Source organism: Ursus americanus, chromosome 37, assembly GCF_024610735.1.
Source record: "Ursus americanus isolate L20-20 chromosome 37, mUrsAme1.1.p, whole genome shotgun sequence".
Lineage (NCBI taxonomy): Eukaryota > Metazoa > Chordata > Mammalia > Carnivora > Ursidae > Ursus > Ursus americanus.
In genome coordinates, this window is record NC_142163.1 from 10,146,969 (window position 1) to 10,166,084 (window position 19,116).

General features: G+C 40.4%; 1 protein-coding gene across 3 annotated transcripts in view; it reads right to left on the reverse strand.

Moving 5' to 3' along the window:
* Window positions 1-19,116, reverse strand: part of LOC123780130 (protein WWC3-like) — a 183,046-nt gene that overhangs the window by 7,050 nt on the left and 156,880 nt on the right. For 2 of the 3 annotated variants that reach the window (XM_087859331.1, XM_087859329.1), the window contains 2 exons: window positions 16,126-16,290; window positions 13,335-13,427 (listed from right to left, as the gene is read on the reverse strand). In XM_087859331.1, coding sequence (XP_087715457.1) covers window positions 13,335-13,427; window positions 16,126-16,290 — 258 coding nt within the window. The remainder of the gene's footprint in view (window positions 1-13,334; window positions 13,428-16,125; window positions 16,291-19,116) is intronic. The other variant, XM_087859330.1, reaches the window with a different exon arrangement.

Consider the following 19,116-nt stretch of genomic DNA (forward strand, 5'->3'; position numbering starts at 1 on the left):
CCACCTAGGTGTCCCCAATCCTTTATCCATGTCTAATTGGCTTGTCTTTTTATTACTGAGTGGATGAGTTCTTTGTATATTCTAGATGCAGGTCCTTTACAATAGATATGATCTCCCAATTCTGTGGATTGGCTTCACTTTATGATGTCTTTCAAATGCACAAAAGTTTTTAATTTTGATGATGTGGAAGAAACCTATTTTTTCTTTTTGCTTGTACTTTGTGAGCCATATCTGAAAAACCATTGCATAATCAAAGGTCAAGAAGATTTATGCCTATACTTCCTTCTAAAATTTTTCATTTTAGCTCTCCAAAGGCCCTTGATTCATTTCAAGTTAATTTTTGTATATGATATGAGAGAGAGTTTCAATATCATTGATCTTTTATACATGGATACTCAGTTGTTCCAGGACTAGTTGTTGCTCCTTGCTAAAGGCTTCCAATTGTTACCAGATCTTTTCTTCTAGAACATGCTCTGTCATTGGGAAACTCACCATTTTTTCTTCTCTTTTTTTAATGATTATTTATTTTTTTGAGTGAATATTATTTAAATTTTTTATTTTTTATTTTTATTTTTTTTATTTTTTAATTTTTTTTTCACTTTTTTTTTTTTATTAATAATGATTTTTTATTATATTATGTTAGTCACCATACAGTACATCCCCGGATTCCGATGAAAGTTTGATGATTCATTAGTTGCGTATAACACCCAGTGCACCATGCAATACGTACCCTCCTTACTACCCATCACCAGCCTATCCATTCCCCCACCCCCCTCCCTCTGAGGCCCTCAGTTTGTTTCTCATAATCCATAGTCTCTCATGTTTCATTCCCCCTTCTGATTACCCCCCCTTTCTTTATCCCTTTCTTCCCCTACTGATCTTCCTAGTTCTTATATTCCATAGATGAGAGAAATCATATGATAATTGTCTTTCTCTGCTTGACTTATTTCACTTAGCATTATCTCCTCCAGTGCCGTCCATGTTGCAGCAAATGTTGAGAAATTGTTCTTTTTGATAGCTGAGTAATATTCCATTGTATATATGGACCACAACTTCTTAATCCAGTCATCTGTTGAAGGGCATCTCGGTTCCTTCCATGATTTAGCTATTGTGGACAATGCTGCTATGAACATTGGGGTGCATATGGCCCTTCTCTTCACTACATCTGTAACTTTGGGGTAAATACCCAGTAGTGCAATGGCTGGGTTGTAAGTACCTTTATTTTTAATGTCTTGAGGAACCTCCATACTGCTTTCAAGAGTGGCTGCACCAGCTTGCATTCCCACCAACATTGTAAGTGGGATTCCCTTTCTCCAAATCCTCACCAACATCTGCCATTTCCTGTCTTGTTAATTTTAGCCATTCTGACTGCTGTGAGGTGGTATCTCATTGCGGCTTTGATTTGTATTTCCCTGACGCCGAGTGATGTTGAATATTTTTTCATGTATCTGTTATCCACTTCTACATCATCTTTGGAGAAATACCTGTTCATATCTTCTGCCCATTTATTGACTGGATTATTTGTTTTTGGGTGTTGAGTTTGAGAAGTTCCTTATAGATCTTGGATACCAGTCTTTTATCTGTAGTGTCATTTGCAAATATCCTCTTCCATTCCATGGGCTGCCTCTTAGTTTTTTTTGACTGTTTCCTTGGCTGTGCAGAAGCTTTTTATCTTGATGAAGTCCCCCAAGTTCATTTTTTCTTTTGTTTCTCTTGCCTTTGGAGATGTGTCATGAAAAAAGTTGCCGTGGCTGATGTCAAAGAGGTTGCTGCCTATGTTCTCCTCTAGGATTTTGATGGATTCCTGTCTCATATTGAGGTCTTTCATCCATTTAGAGTTTAATCTTTCTGTATGGTGTGAGAGTAGTCAAGTTTCATTCTTTTGTATATGGCTGTCCAATTTTCCCAGCCCCATTTATTGAAGAAACTGTCTTTTTTCCATTGGATGTTTTTTCCTGCTTTGTCAAAGATTAGTTGACCAAAGTGCTGAGGGTCCATTTCTGGGTTCTCTATTACTTTCCACTGATCTATGTGTCTGTTTTTGCACCAGTGCCATGCTGTCTTGGTGATCACAGCTTTGTAGTATACCTTGAAGTCAGGCATTGTGATGCCCCAAGCTTTAGTTTTCTTTTTGAAAATTCCCTTGGTGATTCAGGGTCTTTTCTGCTTCCATGAATTTTAGGATTGTTTGTTCCAGCTCTGTGAGAAATGTCAACGCTATTTTGATCCGGATAGCACTGAAAGTGTAGCTTGCTCTGGGTAGCATGGACATTTTAACTATGTTAATTCTTCTGATCCATGAGCATGGAATATCTTTCCATCTTTTTGTGTCTTCCTCAATGTCTTTCAAGAGTGATTTATAGTTTCTAGAATATAGCTCCTTTACGTATCTGGTTAAGTTAATTCCAAGGTAACGTATGGTTTTTGGTGCTATTGTAAATGGGATGGATTCCCTAGTTTCTCTTTCTTCAGTCTCATTTTTCACGTATAGAAATGTAACTGATTTCTGAGCATTGATTTTGTATCCCGCCACGTTACTGAATTGCTCTATAACGTCTAATAGATTGAGCGTGGATTCTTTTGGGTTTTCCATATAGAGTATCACGTCATCTGCAAAGAGAGACATTTTGACTTCTTCTTTGCCGATTTGGATACCTTTTATCCCTTTTTGTTGTCTGATTGCTGTTGCAAGGACTTCTAGTTCTATGGTGAATAGAGTGGAGAGAGTGGGCATCCTTGTCTTGTACCTGATCTTAAGGGAAAGGCTTCCAGCTTTGCCCCATTGAGAATTATATTTGCAGTAGGCTTTTCACAGATGGTTTTTATGAGATTGAGGAATATATCCTCTATCCCTACACTCTGAAGGGTTTTAATCAGGAAAGGATGCTGTATTTTGTCAAATGCTTTTTCTGCTTCAATTGAGAGGATCATATGGTTCCTGAGTCTTTTCTTGTTGATATGATGTATCACGCTGATCGATTTGCGAATGTTGAACCTTGCTTGCATCCAAAGGGATGAATCCCACTTGGTCATGATGTATAATCCTTTTAATGTACTGTTGGATTCTATTAGCCAGGATATTGTTGAGGATTTTGGCGTCCATATTCATTAGGGAGATTGGTCTATAATTCTCCTTTTTGATGGGGTCTTTTCCTGGTTTGGGGATCAAGGTAATATTGGCCTCATAGAATGAGTTTCGTAGCTTTCCTTCAGTTTCTATTTTTTGAAATAGCCTTAGGAGAATAGGTATTATTTCTTCTTTGAATGTTTGGTAGAATTCCCAAGGAAAACCATCCGGGCCTGGAGTTTTGTTATTTGGAAGGTTGTTTATCACTGACTCAATCTCTTCATAATTAATTGGCCTGTTTAAAAAATCAATTTCTTCCTGTTTCAGTCTTGGTAGTTTATAGGTTTCCAGGAAGGCCTCCATCTCTTCCAGATTGCTTAATTTATTAGCATATAGCTGTTGATAAAAGTTTCTAATGAACCTTCCAATTTCATTGTTGTTGGTCGTGACCTCTCCTTTTTCATTCATAATTTTAATAGTCTGGGTCCTTTTCTATTCTTTTGGATAAGTCTTGCCAGCGGTTTGTCAATTTTGTTGATTCTCTCAAAGTACCAGCTACTAGTTCTGTTGATCTGCTCTACTGTACTCCTGGTTTCTAATTCATTGATTTCTGCTCTAATCTTGGTCAACTGCTTCATTGTGAATGGATTAGGCCTGTCCCTCTGTTGCTGTTCCAGCTTCTTGAGGTGAGAATATAAAAACTGCATTTTAGATTTTTCTATTCTTTTGAGTGAGGCTTGGATGGCTATGTATTTCCCCCTTAGGACTGCCTTTGCAGTATCCCATACGTTTTGGACCATTGTGTTTTCATTCTTGTTGGTCTCCATAAATTATTTAAATTCATTTTTGATTTCCTGATTTATCCAATCATTATTGAGCAGGATGGTTCTTAGTCTCCAAGTGTTTGAGTTTCTTCCAAATTTTTCCTTGTGGTTGAGTTCCAATTTCAGAGCGTTGTGGTCTGAGAATATGCAGGGGATAATTTCAGTCTTTTAGTATCAGATGAGACCTGTTTTGTGTCCCAGAACATAGTCTATTCTTGAGACTGTTCCATGGGCATTAGAATAGAATGAGTATTCTTTGGTTCTGGGGTGTAGTGTTCTATATATATCTATGAGGTCCAACTCGTCAAGTATGGCATTCAAAGCCCTTGTTTCTTTGTTGATTTCCTGCATGGGTGCTCTGTCAAAATCTGATAGTGGAGTGTTGAGGTCCCCTACTATTAACGTATTTTATCTATATGTCTCTTTATTGTGGTTAAGAGTTGGCTTGTGTATCTTGCTGCTCACTGGTTGGGGGCATATATATTTATAATTTTCATATCGACTGTTTTGATACATTCTTTAAGAATAATATAGTGCCCTTCTGTGTCTCTAACTGTAGTCTTTATTTTAAAATCCAATCTGTCTGATGTGAGAATTGCTACGCTAGCTTTCTATTGAGGTCCACTGGTGTGAAAGATGGTATTCCATCCCTTTATTTTCAGTCTGAATGTATCTTTAGGTTCAAAATGAGTCTCTTGTATACAGCAAATGGATGGATCATGTCTTTTTATCCAATCTGCGACCCTATGGCTTTATGGGAGAATTTAGGCCATTTACATTGAGACTGATTATTGAGAGATATGATTTTAATGATGCCATGTTGCCAATAAAGACTTTGTTTCTATAGATTGTGACTTTCTGTTCTGTATCACTCTTGGGGCCTTTTTACCTTTAGGGAACCCCCTTAATATCTCCTGTAGGGCTGGTTTCATGGTTATGAAATTGAACAATGACCGGCGATTCTGGATGGTCTCTATTTCTCCATCCATTCTGAATGACAGCCTTGCTGGATAAAGGAGCATTGGCTGCATGTTTTTCTCTGAAAGAGCTTTAAATATGCTCCCCCAACCCTTTCTCTCATTCCAGGTCTGTGTAGACAGGTCTGACGTAATTCTGATGCCTTTGCCTTGGTACGTGAGAAATTTCTTTGCCCTGGCCGCTTTCAATACTGTATCCTTGGATCTCATATTTGCGAGTTGCACTATGACGTGACCTGGTGTAGGTCTGTCATGGTTGAGCTTGGGAGGGGTCCTCTCTGCCTCTTGGACACGAATGCTTGTTTCCCTTGCTAGATTAGGGAACTTTTGAGCTACAATTTGTTCAAATATCTCTTCTAGACCTCTGTTTTTCTCCACCCCCTCGGGGATGCCGATGATTCTGACATTGGAACGTTTCATTGATTCAGTCATCTCCCGTAACCTACATTCCTGAGCGCGGATTTTTAGAGTCCAGATTCTATTTTAGCTTTCTCTTATACTGACCCATCCTCCAATTCGCTGATACGTTCTTCACCTCATTCACCCTGGCGATCAGAGCCTCTAGCTTTGACTGCATTTGGCTCATAGAATTTTTAATTTCTGCCAGATTCGTTCTCATCTACCCCCTTAGAGATTCTATATTCTCATTAACATTTTCTTTAGCTTAACCAGTGGCTTTGGATGGGATATGCTGCAATAAGAATATCTTCCGTGGAGAAGAGTTACGATGGCGGAGGAGTAGAGGACCCTTTTTCAGCAGGTCTCCTGAATCGAGCTGGATAGGTACCAGACCAGCCTAAATAACCACGGAATCAGCCTGAGACGCAGGAAGATACATCTGGATCTCTACAAATGAACATCTCCAGCGCTGAGTATTAAGATACTAAGCAGGGAGCCATGAAACCGCGCACAGATAACGGAAGATAAACGGAAAGGGGAGGGAGCCGCCGGTTCCGGGCGCCGGGAAGCGGCAGCCGCCTGCACGGGGAGCGGGCTGACTTATGGAAGGCACCCCCAAGAGAGCGGACTGGTACCGGTCAGCCGAGAGCCGAGAGCGCGGTCCAAGAGGCATCTCACGGAACACCGGAATCCCGGTGTGCTCACGGGATCCAGACTGAGACCGGGAGCTCCCAGAGTGCGCGCAGGCGGCTGGCGGCGTTAGAAACACAAAGGACAGAGACGCGCCGGCCCTGGAAGGGAGGGCAGGGACCCCGGGTGTGGGGCGCACATCCAGGGACGCTGCAGGGTTGAGCAGCACCAACAGTAAGAGAGTTAAAGTGGCCAGAACATCAGTGGAGAACGGGCCGCAATCCCTCTGTTCTGTGACAAATCAGCCTCTGCTGCTATGACTCTCAGAAGAGGTATAGCAGACCGCCAGGGAAAGCCGCCAGAGAACAAAAGCCTGGAAATACCGGCTCACAGCGTGCCCATCCCATCCCCCCTAGCAGGGGACACGGAGACTCTACCCAAGGAGGGTTGCCTGAGTATCGGCGAGCAGGCCCCTCCCACAGAACACAGAGGCAGGCTGAAAAATCATGAAGCCCACAACCCAGGGCGCCTGGGTGGCGCAGTCATTGAGCGCCTGTCTCTGGCTAAGGGAGTGATGCCGGCGTTCCGAAAAGGAGTCCCTCATCGGACTCCTCCGCTGGGAGCCTGCTTCTTCCTCTCCCACTCCCCTGCTTCTGTGCCATTCTTGCTGACTGTCTCTCTCTCTCTCTCAGATAAATAAATAAATTAAATCTTTAAAGAAGAAGCCCACATCCCCAAGATCCCTATAAAACAAGGGGCACGGCCTGTGACCCAGTCAATAATTTCGACTCTGGACAACCCCGCAACCTCTCCTCATCAGAATGACAAGAAGGAGAAGCCCCTGCCCCAGCAAAGAAAAGACAGTGAGTCTGTGGCCTCTGCCACAGAACTAATGGATATGGATGTAACCAAATTATCAGAAATGGAATTAGAGTCACGAAGGTCAGAATGATGAGTAGAATTGATAAAAGTATTAACGAAAATGTTACTGAGAATATAGAATCCCTAAGACAGAAATGAGAGCGAATCTCACAGAAATTAAAAATTCTATGAGCCAAATGCAGGCAAAACTAGAGGCTCTGACGGCCAGGGTCGCAGAAGCAGAGGAACGGGTTAGTGAATTGGAGGATGGGTTAATAGAGGAAAAAACTAAAATAGAAGCTGCTCTTAAAAAAATCCAAGCCCACGAATGTATGTTACGGGAGATTACTGACTCAATGAAACGATCCAATGTTAGAATCATCGTCATCTGCGAGGGAGTGAGGAAAAACAGAGGTCTAGAAGAGATATTTGAACAAATTGTAGCTGAAAACTTCCCTAACCTAGCGAGGGAAACAAACATTTGTGTCCAAGAGGCAGAGAGGACACCTCCCAAGCTCAACCACGACAAACCTACGCCACGACACGTCACATGCAATTCGCAAATATTAGATGCAAGGATACAGTATTGAAAGCGGCCAGGGCAAAGAAATTTCTCACGTACCAAGGCAAAGGCATCAGAATTACGTCAGACCTGTCTACACAGACCTGGAATGAGAGAAAGGGTTGGGGTAGCATATTTAAAGCTCTTTCAGAGAAAAACATGCAGCCAAGGATCCTTTATCCAGCAAGGCTGTCATTCAGAATTGATGGAGAAATAAAGACATTTCAGAATCGCCAGTCACTAACCAATTTCGTAACCACAAAACCAGCCCTGCAGGAGATATTACGGGGGGGTTCTATAAAGGTAAAAAGGCCCCAAGAGTGATACAAAACAGAAAATCACAGCCAATACAAAGACTTTACTGGCAACATGGCATCATTAAAATCATATCTCTCAGTATTTAGTCTTAATGTGAATGGTTTGAACTTTCCCGTAAGATGCCACAGGGTTGCAGATTGGATAAAAAGAAATGACCCATCCATTTGCTATCTACAAGAGACTCATTTCGAACCCAAAGATGCATTCAGACTGAGAGTAAGGGGATGGAGTACCATCTTTCACGCAAATGGACCTCAAAAGAAAGCTGGGGTAGAAATTCTCATATAAGATAAATTGGATTTATAACTACAGACTATAGTTAGAGACTTAGAAGGGCACTATATTATTCTTAAAGGAAGTATTCAACAAGTGTATATGACAATTATAAATATATATGCCCCCAACAGGGGAGCAGCAAGATACACAAAAGCCAACTCTTAACCAGAATAAAGAGACATATAGATAAAAATACACTAATAGTAGGGGACCTCAACACTCCACTATCAGAAATAGACAGAACACCGTGGCAAAAACTAAGCAAAGAATCAAAGGCTTTGAATGCCATACTCGACGAGTTGGACCTCACAGATATATATAGAACACTACACCCCAGAACCAAAGAATACTCATTCTATTCTAATCCCATGGAACATTCTCAAGAATAGACCATGTTCTGGGACACAAAACAGGTCTCAACCGATACCAAAAGATTGAAATTATCCCCTGCATATTCTCAGACCACAACGCTCTGAAATTGGAACTCAACCACAAGGAGAAATTTGGAAGAAACTCAAACACTTGGAGACTAAGAACCATCCTGCTCAGGATTGACTCGATAAACCAGGAAATCAAAAATCAAATTAAACAATTTATGGAGACCAATGAGTATGAAAATACAACATTCCAAAACCTATGGGATGCTGCAAAGGCGGTCCTAAGGGGGAAATACATAGCCATCCAAGCCTCACTCAAAAGAATAGAAAAATCTAAAATGCAGTTTTTATATTCTCACCTCAAGAAGCTGGAACAGCAACAAAGGGACAGGCCTAATCCACGCACAAGGAAGCAGTTGACCAAAATTAGAGCTGAAATCAATCAATCAGAAACCAGAAGTACCGTAGAGCAGATCAACAGGACTAGAAGCTGGTTCTTGGAGAGAATCAATAAAATTGACAGACCACTGGCAAGACTTATCCAAAAGAAAAGAGAAAGGACCCAAATTATTAAAATTATGAATGAAAAGGAGAGATCAGGACGAACACCATTGAAATTGGAAGGATTATTAGAAATTTTTATCAACAGCTATATTCCAATAAACTAAGCAATCTGGAAGAGATGGAATCCTTCCTGGAAACCTATAAACTACCAAGATTGAAACAGGAAGAAACTGATTTCTTAAACAGGCCAATTAATTATGAAAAAATTGAGTCAGTGATAAACAACCTTCCAAATAACAAAACTCCAGGCCCGGACGGTTTTCCTGGGGAATTCTACCAAACATTCAAAGAAGAAATAATACCTATTCTCCTAAAGCTATTTCAAAAAATAGAAACAGAAGGAAAGCTACCAAACTCATTCTATGAGGCCAATATTACCTTGATCCCCAAACCAGGCAAAGACCCCATCAAAAAGGAGAATTACAGACCGATCTCCCTAATGAATATGGACACCAAAATCCTCAACAAGATACTTGCTAATAGAATCCAACAGTACATTAAAAGGATTATCCATCACGATCAAGTGGGATTCATACCTGGGATGCAAGCGTGGTTCAACATTCGCAAATCAATCAGTGTGATACATCATATCAACAAGAAAATACTCAGGAACCATATGATCCTCTCAATTGATGCAGAAAAAGCATTTGACAAAATACAGCATCCTTTCCTGATTAAAACCCTTCAGAGTGTAGGAATAGAGGGTACATTTCTCAATCTCATGAAAGCCATCTGAAAAGCCTACTGCAAATATTATTCTCAATGGGGAAAAGCTGGAAGCCTTTCCCTTAAGATCAGGAACTCGACAAGGATGCCCACTCTCGCCACTATTATTCAACATAGTACTAGAAGTCCTTGCAACAGCAATCAGATGACAAAAAGGGATCAAAGGTATTCAAATCGGCAAAGAAGAAGTCAAAATGTCTCTCTTCGCAGATGACATGATACTCTATATGGAAAACCCAAAAGAATCCACTCCCAAACTATTAGAAGTTATAGAGCAATTCAGTAAGGTGGCCGGATACAAAATCAATGCTCAGAAATCAGTTGCATTTCTATACACGAATAACGAGACCGAAGAAAGAGAAATTAGGGAATCCATCCCATTTACAATAGCACCAAAAACCATACGTTACCCTGGAATTAACCAGAGACATAAAGGACCTATATTCTAGAAACTATAAATCATTCTTGAAAGACATTGAGGAAGACATAAAAAGATGGAAAGATATTCCATACTCATGGATCGGAAGAATTAACATAGTTAAAATGTCCATGCTACACAGAGCAATCTATACTTTCAATGCTATCCCGATCAAAATACCGAGGACATTTTTCAAAGAATGGAGCAAATAGTCCTTAAAATTGTATAGAAACAGAAAAGGCCCCGAATCTCCAAGGAACTGTTGAACAGCAAAAACAAAGGTGGGGGCATCACAATACTGGATTTCAAGCTGTACTACAAAGCTATGATCACAAAGACAGCATGGTACTGGCACAAAAACAGACACATAGATCAATGGAACAGAATAGAGAGCCCAGAAATGGACCCTCGGCTCTTTCAGCAACTAATATTTGATAAAGCAGGAAAAAACATCCGGTGGGAAAAAGACAGTCTCTTCATAAATGGTGCTGGGAAAACTGGACAGCTACATGCAAAAGAATGAAACTTGACCACTCTCTCACACCATACACAAAAATAAACTCCAGATGGATGAAAGACCTCGATGTGAGACAGGAATCCATCAAAATTCTAGAGGAGAACATAGGCAGCAACCTCTACGACATCGGCCAAAGCAACCTTTTTCATGATACATCCCCAAAGGCAAGAGAAACAAAAGATAAAATGAATTTATGGGACTTCATCAAGATTAAAAGTTTCTGCACAGCCAAGGAAATAGTCAGAAAAACGAAGAGGCTGCCCATGGAATGGGAGAATATATTTGCAAATGACACTACAGATAAAAGACTGGTATCCAAGGTCTACAAAGAACTTCTCAAACTCAGTACATGAGAAACAAATAAACAAATCATAAAAAAGGGCAGAAGATATGAACAGACACTTTTCCAATGAAGACATACAAATGGCTAACAGACACTTGAAAAAATGTTCAAAATCATTAGCCATCAAGGAAATTCAAATCAAAAGCACACTGAGATACCACCTTACGCCAGTTAGAATGGCAAAAATAGACAAGGCAAGAAACAACAATTGTTGGAGAAAAATGTTCTAAATCATTAGCCATCAGAGAAATTCAAATCAAAATCACACTAAGAAACCACCTTACGCCAGTTAGAATGGCAAAACTGAGAGGCAAGAAACAAAATTGTTGGAGAGGATGTGGAGAAAGGGGATTCCTCCTACATTGTTGGTGGGAATGCAAGTTGGTACAGCCACTCTGGAAAACAGTGTGGAGGTCCCTTAAAAAGTTAATAATTGAGCTACCCTATGATCCAGCCACTGCACTACTGGGTGTTTACCCCAAAGATACAGACGTAGTGAAGAGAAGGGCCATATGCACCCCAATGTTCATAGCAGCGATGTCCACAATAGCTAAATCGTGGAAGGAGCCGAGATGCCCTGCAACAGATGACTGGATTAAGAAGTTGTGGTCCATATATACAATGGAATATTACTCAGCTATCAGAAAGAACGAGTTCTCAACATTTGCTGCAACATGGACGGCACTGGAGGAGATAATGCTAAGTGAAATAAGTCAAGCAGAGAAAGACAACTATCATGATTTCTCTCATCTATGGAACATAAAAACTAGGAAGATCTGTAGGAGAAGAAAGGGATAAAGAAAGGGGGGGTAATCAGAAGGGCGAATGAAACATGAGAGACTATGGACTATGAGAAACAAACTGAGGGCCTCAGAGGGAGGGGGGTGGGGGAATGGGATAGACCGGTGACGGGTAGTAAGGAGGGTACGTATTGCATGGTGCACTGGGTGTTATACGCAACTAATGAATCATCGAACTTTCATCGGAATCCGCGGATGTACTGTATGGTGACTAACATAATATAATAAAAAATCATTATTAATAAAAAAAAAAGTGAAAAAAAATAAAAAAATAAAAAAAATAAAAATAAAAAATAAAAAATTTAAATAATATTCACTCAAAAAAATAAATAATCATTAAAAAAAGAGAAGAAAAAATGGTGAGTTTCCCAATGACAGAGCATGTTCTAGAAGAAAAGATCTGGTAACAATTGGAAGCCTTTAGCAAGGAGCAACAACTAGTCCTGGAACAACTGAGTATCCATGTATAAAAGATCAATGATATTGAAACTCTCTCTCATATCATATACAAAAATTAACTTGAAATGAATCAAGGGCCTTTGGAGAGCTAAAATGAAAAATTTTAGAAGGAAGTATAGGCATAAATCTTCTTGACCTTTGATTATGCAATGGTTTTTCAGATATGGCTCACAAAGTACAAGCAAAAAGAAAAAATAGGTTTCTTCCACATCATCAAAATTAAAAACTTTTGTGCATTTGAAAGACATCATAAAGTGAAGCCAATCCACAGAATTGGGAGATCATATCTATTGTAAAGGACCTGCATCTAGAATATACAAAGAACTCATCCACTCAGTAATAAAAAGACAAGCCAATTAGACATGGATAAAGGATTGGGGACACCTAGGTGGCTCAGTCACTTAAGTGTCTGACTTCAGCTCAGGTCATAACCTCAGTGTGTTTGGATCAAGTTCCATGTGGGGCTCCCTGCTCAGAGGGGAGCCTGCTTCTCCCTCTCCCTCTGCTTCTGCTGATTGTCCTCTTTCTCTCAAATAAATAAATAAAATCTTAAAAAAAAAAAAAAAAGAAAAGAAATGGACAAAGGATTTGAATAGACATTTTTCCAAAGAAGACATCCAGATGGCCAAAGACACATGAAAAGATGCTCCACATTACTGATAATCAGGGAAATATAAATCAAAACTACAATGAGAGACTACCCCAGAGCTACTAGAATACTGTAATTAAAAAGACAGATAATATAGTAAGTGTTGGTGAGGATGTACAGAAACTGGAACCCTCATATGCTGCGAGTGGAATGTAAAATGGGGCAGCTGCTTTGGAAGACAGTCTGGCAGTTTCTCAAAAAACAAAAGACTTACTATATGACCCAGCATTTCTACTCATAGATATATAGTCAAAAGAAATGAAAACATGCACATGCAAAAACTTGTACAAATATACAATGTTATAGCAACATTATTCATAATAGCCAAAGAAGTCAAAAAGGTCTGCAGTGAAACTAAATACTATAAATAAAGAGAACAATTGTTCTAATGTTTAGTAATATTATGATACATATGTTTTCAAAACTTACATTTGTGAAATAAATAAGGAAATTAATATATTACCTTTTAATCAATATTACCTTAAAAATATTTAAGATATTACTTTTTAAGATATTTAAAAATTGGTACCAGAGAAATTTAGACTCATTAGTTTGCGGGGCACGTACCTGCTTATAGCGAAGGGTCCGTCTTTCCAAAGATTTTCGGACAAAGGTGGACTTCCGGGGCAATGTTGAACTGTCGCTGTCACTACGATAAAGCTGTGCCAAAAAGAATGTTCAGAGGTACTTTCTTAGAAATTTAATATTCATTCTCTTGATGTATTATGAACTGAATTATTTCATTTTTTTCTTGCAGACACTGAAATCTGCTTGAGTACTGGTACTTTTATTAGGTCTTTGGGTTACAGTTAAAAGCTACCCAAGAGTTAAAATTAAAACAAAAACAAAAGAAAAGCAAATCCAACCTCGACTCTTTTTCAATGGAAAAACATGAAGTTTCTAGAGTGACAGAGTCAATAAAATTTCTGTCCCATCAATCTCAACACTGACTGAATATTATGTGTGAAGCTCATGAAGCCAGTACAGACCTCTCCATTTCACTTTTTTTTTAAAGTGTACTCCACACCAAATGTGGGTCTTGAACTGATAACCCTGAGATAAAGAGTTGCATGTTCCACCTACTGAGCCAACCAGACACCCCATTTTTCACTTTTTATCATTCTCATTTTTTGTATTTCAGGCTCCTGTTAAGAAGCTGGGGTAAAAACAGCTTTCCAAAAAAAAGAGACTTGTTTCTGTAGTAAGAGAAGCTAATCAATAACTCCCATTCTGTCAAACAAGAGAAAACCTCTCTTTCTTAAAAGAAAAATAAATAATGCCTTCTTCAAGGGAGCCAAGATACTATATATTTCATTTGGTGGCAGGTTCTTGCTTCAGGATCAGTTTGTATCTCTATGAAAGCCCAAGTTTTTGTCTTCATGACAAGTCCATGTGAATTAACCGAAAATACTCAGGAAATGCCATGGCACAGCAATATGTATGCCCACCCCCACCCCTGCCTCAATCATTTCAAACAGACAAAAACAAGCCTTCAAAAGCATCACCTGCAAATGCATGCTTTCCAGAAGGGCACAGAGCCCAGCATAGGAGCTGCAAACCTTTCCCTGCGGAAGTAGAGGACTTCCTCCTCCGCCACATTGCCCTTCTCACGGAGCAGACCCGAGCCCGCTCTGCGGTGGGGCGGCGACAGCCTGCCATGATAAAGAGATGTAAGGCCAGCCTTGGCTCTAGCGCCTCCAGGAGGGTGGCTGCAGTCTGATGGGGAAGGAGTGCCCGAGCCTGACCCCGTGCAACCCAGGGCAGCCACGACCAGACACCTTGCTTCTGTGGGGAGAAGTGCGGCAGGTCTTGCAAATGACCCAGGGGCAGCTAGGGCCACCCGGTTCCAACCCCCTGATGTTCACTCCCCCAACCCCCGCCATGGGGTAAAGGATTAACTCTGCTCCAGGAAAGGTTTGGTCCTTGCCCAGCTCCTGGGAACTGACCCATAATCCCTTGGAATGTCCTGCCTGAGTGTCTCTGTTTACCTGGAGACCTCTGGCCAGGCCACCCAGTTTCTGCTAACTATGTGATTTATAGTAGGGGTCTTACACCATCAGCTTGACCTTTGGAGGGGCTGGAGATGAAGGTCAGGCATGCAGGCAATCAGCTCTGCCTATGTGACCAAACTCCTCCAAAACCCCCAACTGGCATACTCCATGCATGTGGTCTCTCCCAGCAGTGACAGGTGACCAGAGCCACCCGCACAATCCTGCTGGAAGAGACCTGGAAGGTTGCATCAGCTCTCTCCTGAGTGCTGTCCGATGTGCTTCTTCCCTCTGCTGACCTTGGTCTATATCCTTTCACCATAATAAACCATAATTGTGAATATAATAGCTTTGCTGAGTTCTGTGGGTCCTAGCAAGTTACTGAACCTGAGCATGGGCCAGGGGACTCCTAAACCATACCCCCGGTGTCTGTGGCACACGTCTGAGGCCGTTTCTCTTGTATGACTGAACTTTGGTTTTGCCCAAACAGAGCCAGCTCCTTGGCAGTCCCCGTCAAGGGAAGGTGCTTTACTTCAATGAGCCCAGTTCAGAGGCGGGAAGGGTCAAAGTTCTCCTCGATCCAAAAAGCTCCTTCAGGTCACTGTGTTATGACCATTTATCCTTCAAATTCCCTTCTCTTTCCTAATCCTTCCTGTCACTGTCACACCACCACCACCCACGAACCTCAAACACGCGGTCCTATCTTCAAGGACCGCAGCAGATTGGGTCCCCCATCTTGAGGTTCTCAACATCAGAATCATGACCCAAGTTTTGGTGTCCAGGCCCCATCATGACCCATGATGGATCCTGGGGGTGGAACCCAGGCACCAGCATTTTGTGAAGCTCCCACCTCCACCCCCAACTGTGCTGACAATGCTTCACTGCATGGTGCAGCCAAGGAACCACACCGTGCCTCCTGGATCACCCTAGGGATGAGAACTGTCATGCAGGGATGGGTCAGTTTCCCGAGTCTCCAAGGCTGCCATCCACCCTGGAACCCCACTAAGCTACACTTTAAGACTTCCAACCACTCAGTGGCCTGACTTTCCAATCTCTACCCAATTCAGGATACTCCCTTTCCAACCTGTTACTCCTTAGAAATGGTTTGCCCGGCTTCCTGCTGATGAGTTTATATACATACAAACTGAAAATCTGGGAGAAATGTATTAGAATCTTGAAGAAATCTAGAGTTAGATGGGCAAGGGTGAGGGGGAGATGAACCCACCATACTGATGACTGCATCCCCCCACACGTGTGGTGTTCATTTATTTGTGAGAACACACATGTCTTTTAACATGAATAGTAAAAATAAAACACAAAGCAGGAGGACAATGTTCCAGACAGGTGGTGGCAAAGGAATTTCAACTTACTCTGCAAACATACTGGCTTCGTGCTCCAGGGGAGAAAGTCTGTGAACGGACAACTGGGCTACTCCGAACAAAATGTGACCCAAAGGCTCTGCGGCTGGTCCTTTCCTTTGGAAGACTCACAATTTCTTCTGGGAAGATATCTTCTGTGTTCGTTTCCTTATCAACCTATATATTAGTTAATTTACTTTTTCTATAATAGAAGCAATAAATTAGCATAGTCACCAAACAACTGTCTCCTTGCCATCTCCACTTTGAGGTCCTTGCTGGCATTTTACATTTAATGAGTCTAAAACCGAATTTCTGACATTCTATCCCCGAAAAATCTTAGGACCAAAAGTTTGTTCCATTTGTTCATGCAAAAAATCTTAGTTGTCATCTTGGACTCCTCTCTTTCTGTCACACTACACACGTGGCCAAAGAGATTCCTGGTGGCTCAATGTTGAAAATTTGGTGTATTTTGACACTTGTCACCAACACTTCATCCAAGTCAGTATCATCTACCCAGATCAGAATTAGTGCAATAAGCCTACCTCTGTCTTCAACTCTGCTATCATGGAAATCCTAGTAAAACTGATGTCAAATCATGTTACCCGTGAACTCAAAGTTACCCACCAGTTTCCTACCCCCTTTCAGAAAAAAGCAAAAGTCCTGAATGGGCCTATATATTCTGGTCCCTTATTCACAATGCTCTGAGCTGTCACAACTGCTTCTGCTGCTCTTGCCAACCCATGCCAACTTCCTTATGATTCTCTTACTATGCTGGGTCTCCCATTTCAGTCTTTGGGCACATACTCCTCCATCTGCCTGAATGCCCTTCCCAATACTATAGAAGTCTCCTATACTTTCTTTTGTACAGTCGGTACCGAAAATTCAACTTTTTAATTATGCCTTCAATATGACCATGTGAAAAGCTAAACCTTCCTTATTTTTTATATTATTCTTCATTAGCTCTTCTGACTAATAGAAGTTTTAAAAAGGGAAGTGATGTCAGCAAAATGGTGAACCAGAAAGCTGTATGCCCTTATCTCTGTAAGATCACATCAAAAAACAATGGGATACTGATAAATAGACTTACAATTATGCAAAACAGTCAAGTTCTTCAGTAAAATGAATGGTAATAAAGAAGAATATTCAAACAGTAGGAAATATTATATTGTTTACATGTTTTTGACCTACCCTCTCCCCAGGGCAACACACTAAGAAGACTACAGCATAGTTCCCAATTCCCTCCCTTGCACTGGAGGAAGTGGAGTAATCTCATTTGAACATTTTAACATTAACCCTTCCTGAAAGATTGATCTCTGTTTTCCCTAAAGTGCTATGAAAGCAGAATGGCCTACATCACAGCAACAGAAAAATAAGAGAAGCAGCAGGCATCACTACTGAAAGCTAATGGGGGACCCAACTCACTGGTATACACATACAATAAACCACATAATGCCACTGGAGAGCCTCTGTGGGAAATTAAGTATCCAAAAGCAGGTGTATATATGGAGGAATTGAGAAAGCAAAAAAAGGTCCTCAGTCAACACATGAGAAGGAAGAAACATGGAAAGATTCCAGGCTTTCACAACAAGCTGATACTAGGCTCACAGCATGTGCAGCTTATTCAGTGAAAGACTATGCTGGTGCACAGACTGAGCCACCAGAGTCAATCTGCTAAGCTTGGGAAAACTGGCCATTTTTTTTTTTTTTCAGATGAACAGTTTTCAAAAACAACAACAACAAAAAAATCACAAACCATAATGAGAAACATGGAAGAAGAACCCATTCAAATAAAGAAAATAAAGGGACAGTTATCATCCCAAAAGAAGCATGGATATTAGATCTACTAAAAGATTTTTAAATAACTCTATGTCCAAAAGCTATGTCCAAAGAGCAAGAGGAGGAAAAAAAGACAAGAAAACTATGGAAACCAGGAAACGATGAGCAAAATGATAATAACAAGAGAAAAACAGGAATTCCAAAAAAGAAACACACCTGTAGGTGAAAAATAAGTGGAAAAATTCACTAATGAGGTAAAACAACACATCTAAGTAGATATAAGAAACAATCAGCAATCTTGAAGACAGAACAACTAAAATTTAAAAGTCCAGGAAACAGGGTGCCTGGGCAGCTCAGTTGGTTAAGTCCGTCATTAGCTCAGGTCATGATCCCAGGGTCCAGTCATACATCGGGCTCCCTGCTCAGTGAGGAGTCACTTTTCCCACTGCCCCCTCCCCCCTGCTTGTCTTCTCTTTCTCTCTCTCAAATAAATAAAATCTTAAGAATAACTCTTTAAAAAATAAAAATTAAGTAAATAAATAAACAAAAATTTAAAACCTAGGAAATGGAGGGGAAAAGAAAAGACTGAAGGTAAGTTGAACAGGATCGTCATGAAGAGAAAAGAGAGTGGTGAAGAGATTAGTTGAAGAAATATAGATGAAACCTTACCAAATTCCAAGGAATAAATGGACATATAAATCCAAGAAGACTAATGACTCCAAGTAAGATAAACTCAAAGTGATCCATATTAAAACACATTATAGCCAAACTGGCCAAATTAAAGAGAGAATAGTGAAAGCAGTAAGAGAGATGACATGACACATAAAGGAAACCACATAAAAATATAAACTGATTTCTCACTGGAAACTTGGGAGTCCCAAGCAATAAAATGTTATATTTAAATTTCTCCGGAAAAAAATAAAATTAAAAAAAATTTTAAATACTGTCAATAGAAATTCTATATCCATTTATCTGGTGATATTCAACCACCTTTGCATTCCAGTGATAAAACTCACTTGATGTGTAATCCTTTTAAGGTTCTGTTGGATTCTGTTAGTTGTTTTGTTGGGGGTTTCTGTATCAATATCATTAGAGATGTTGGTCTGTAGTGTCTGTCAGTTTGGAAATATTCCCTTCAGTTCAATTTTCTGGAAGAGTTTGATGAGACTGGTGTTAAATCTTAAAAATTTTGGTAGAATTCACTGGTGAAAACTTCCGGTCCTGAGG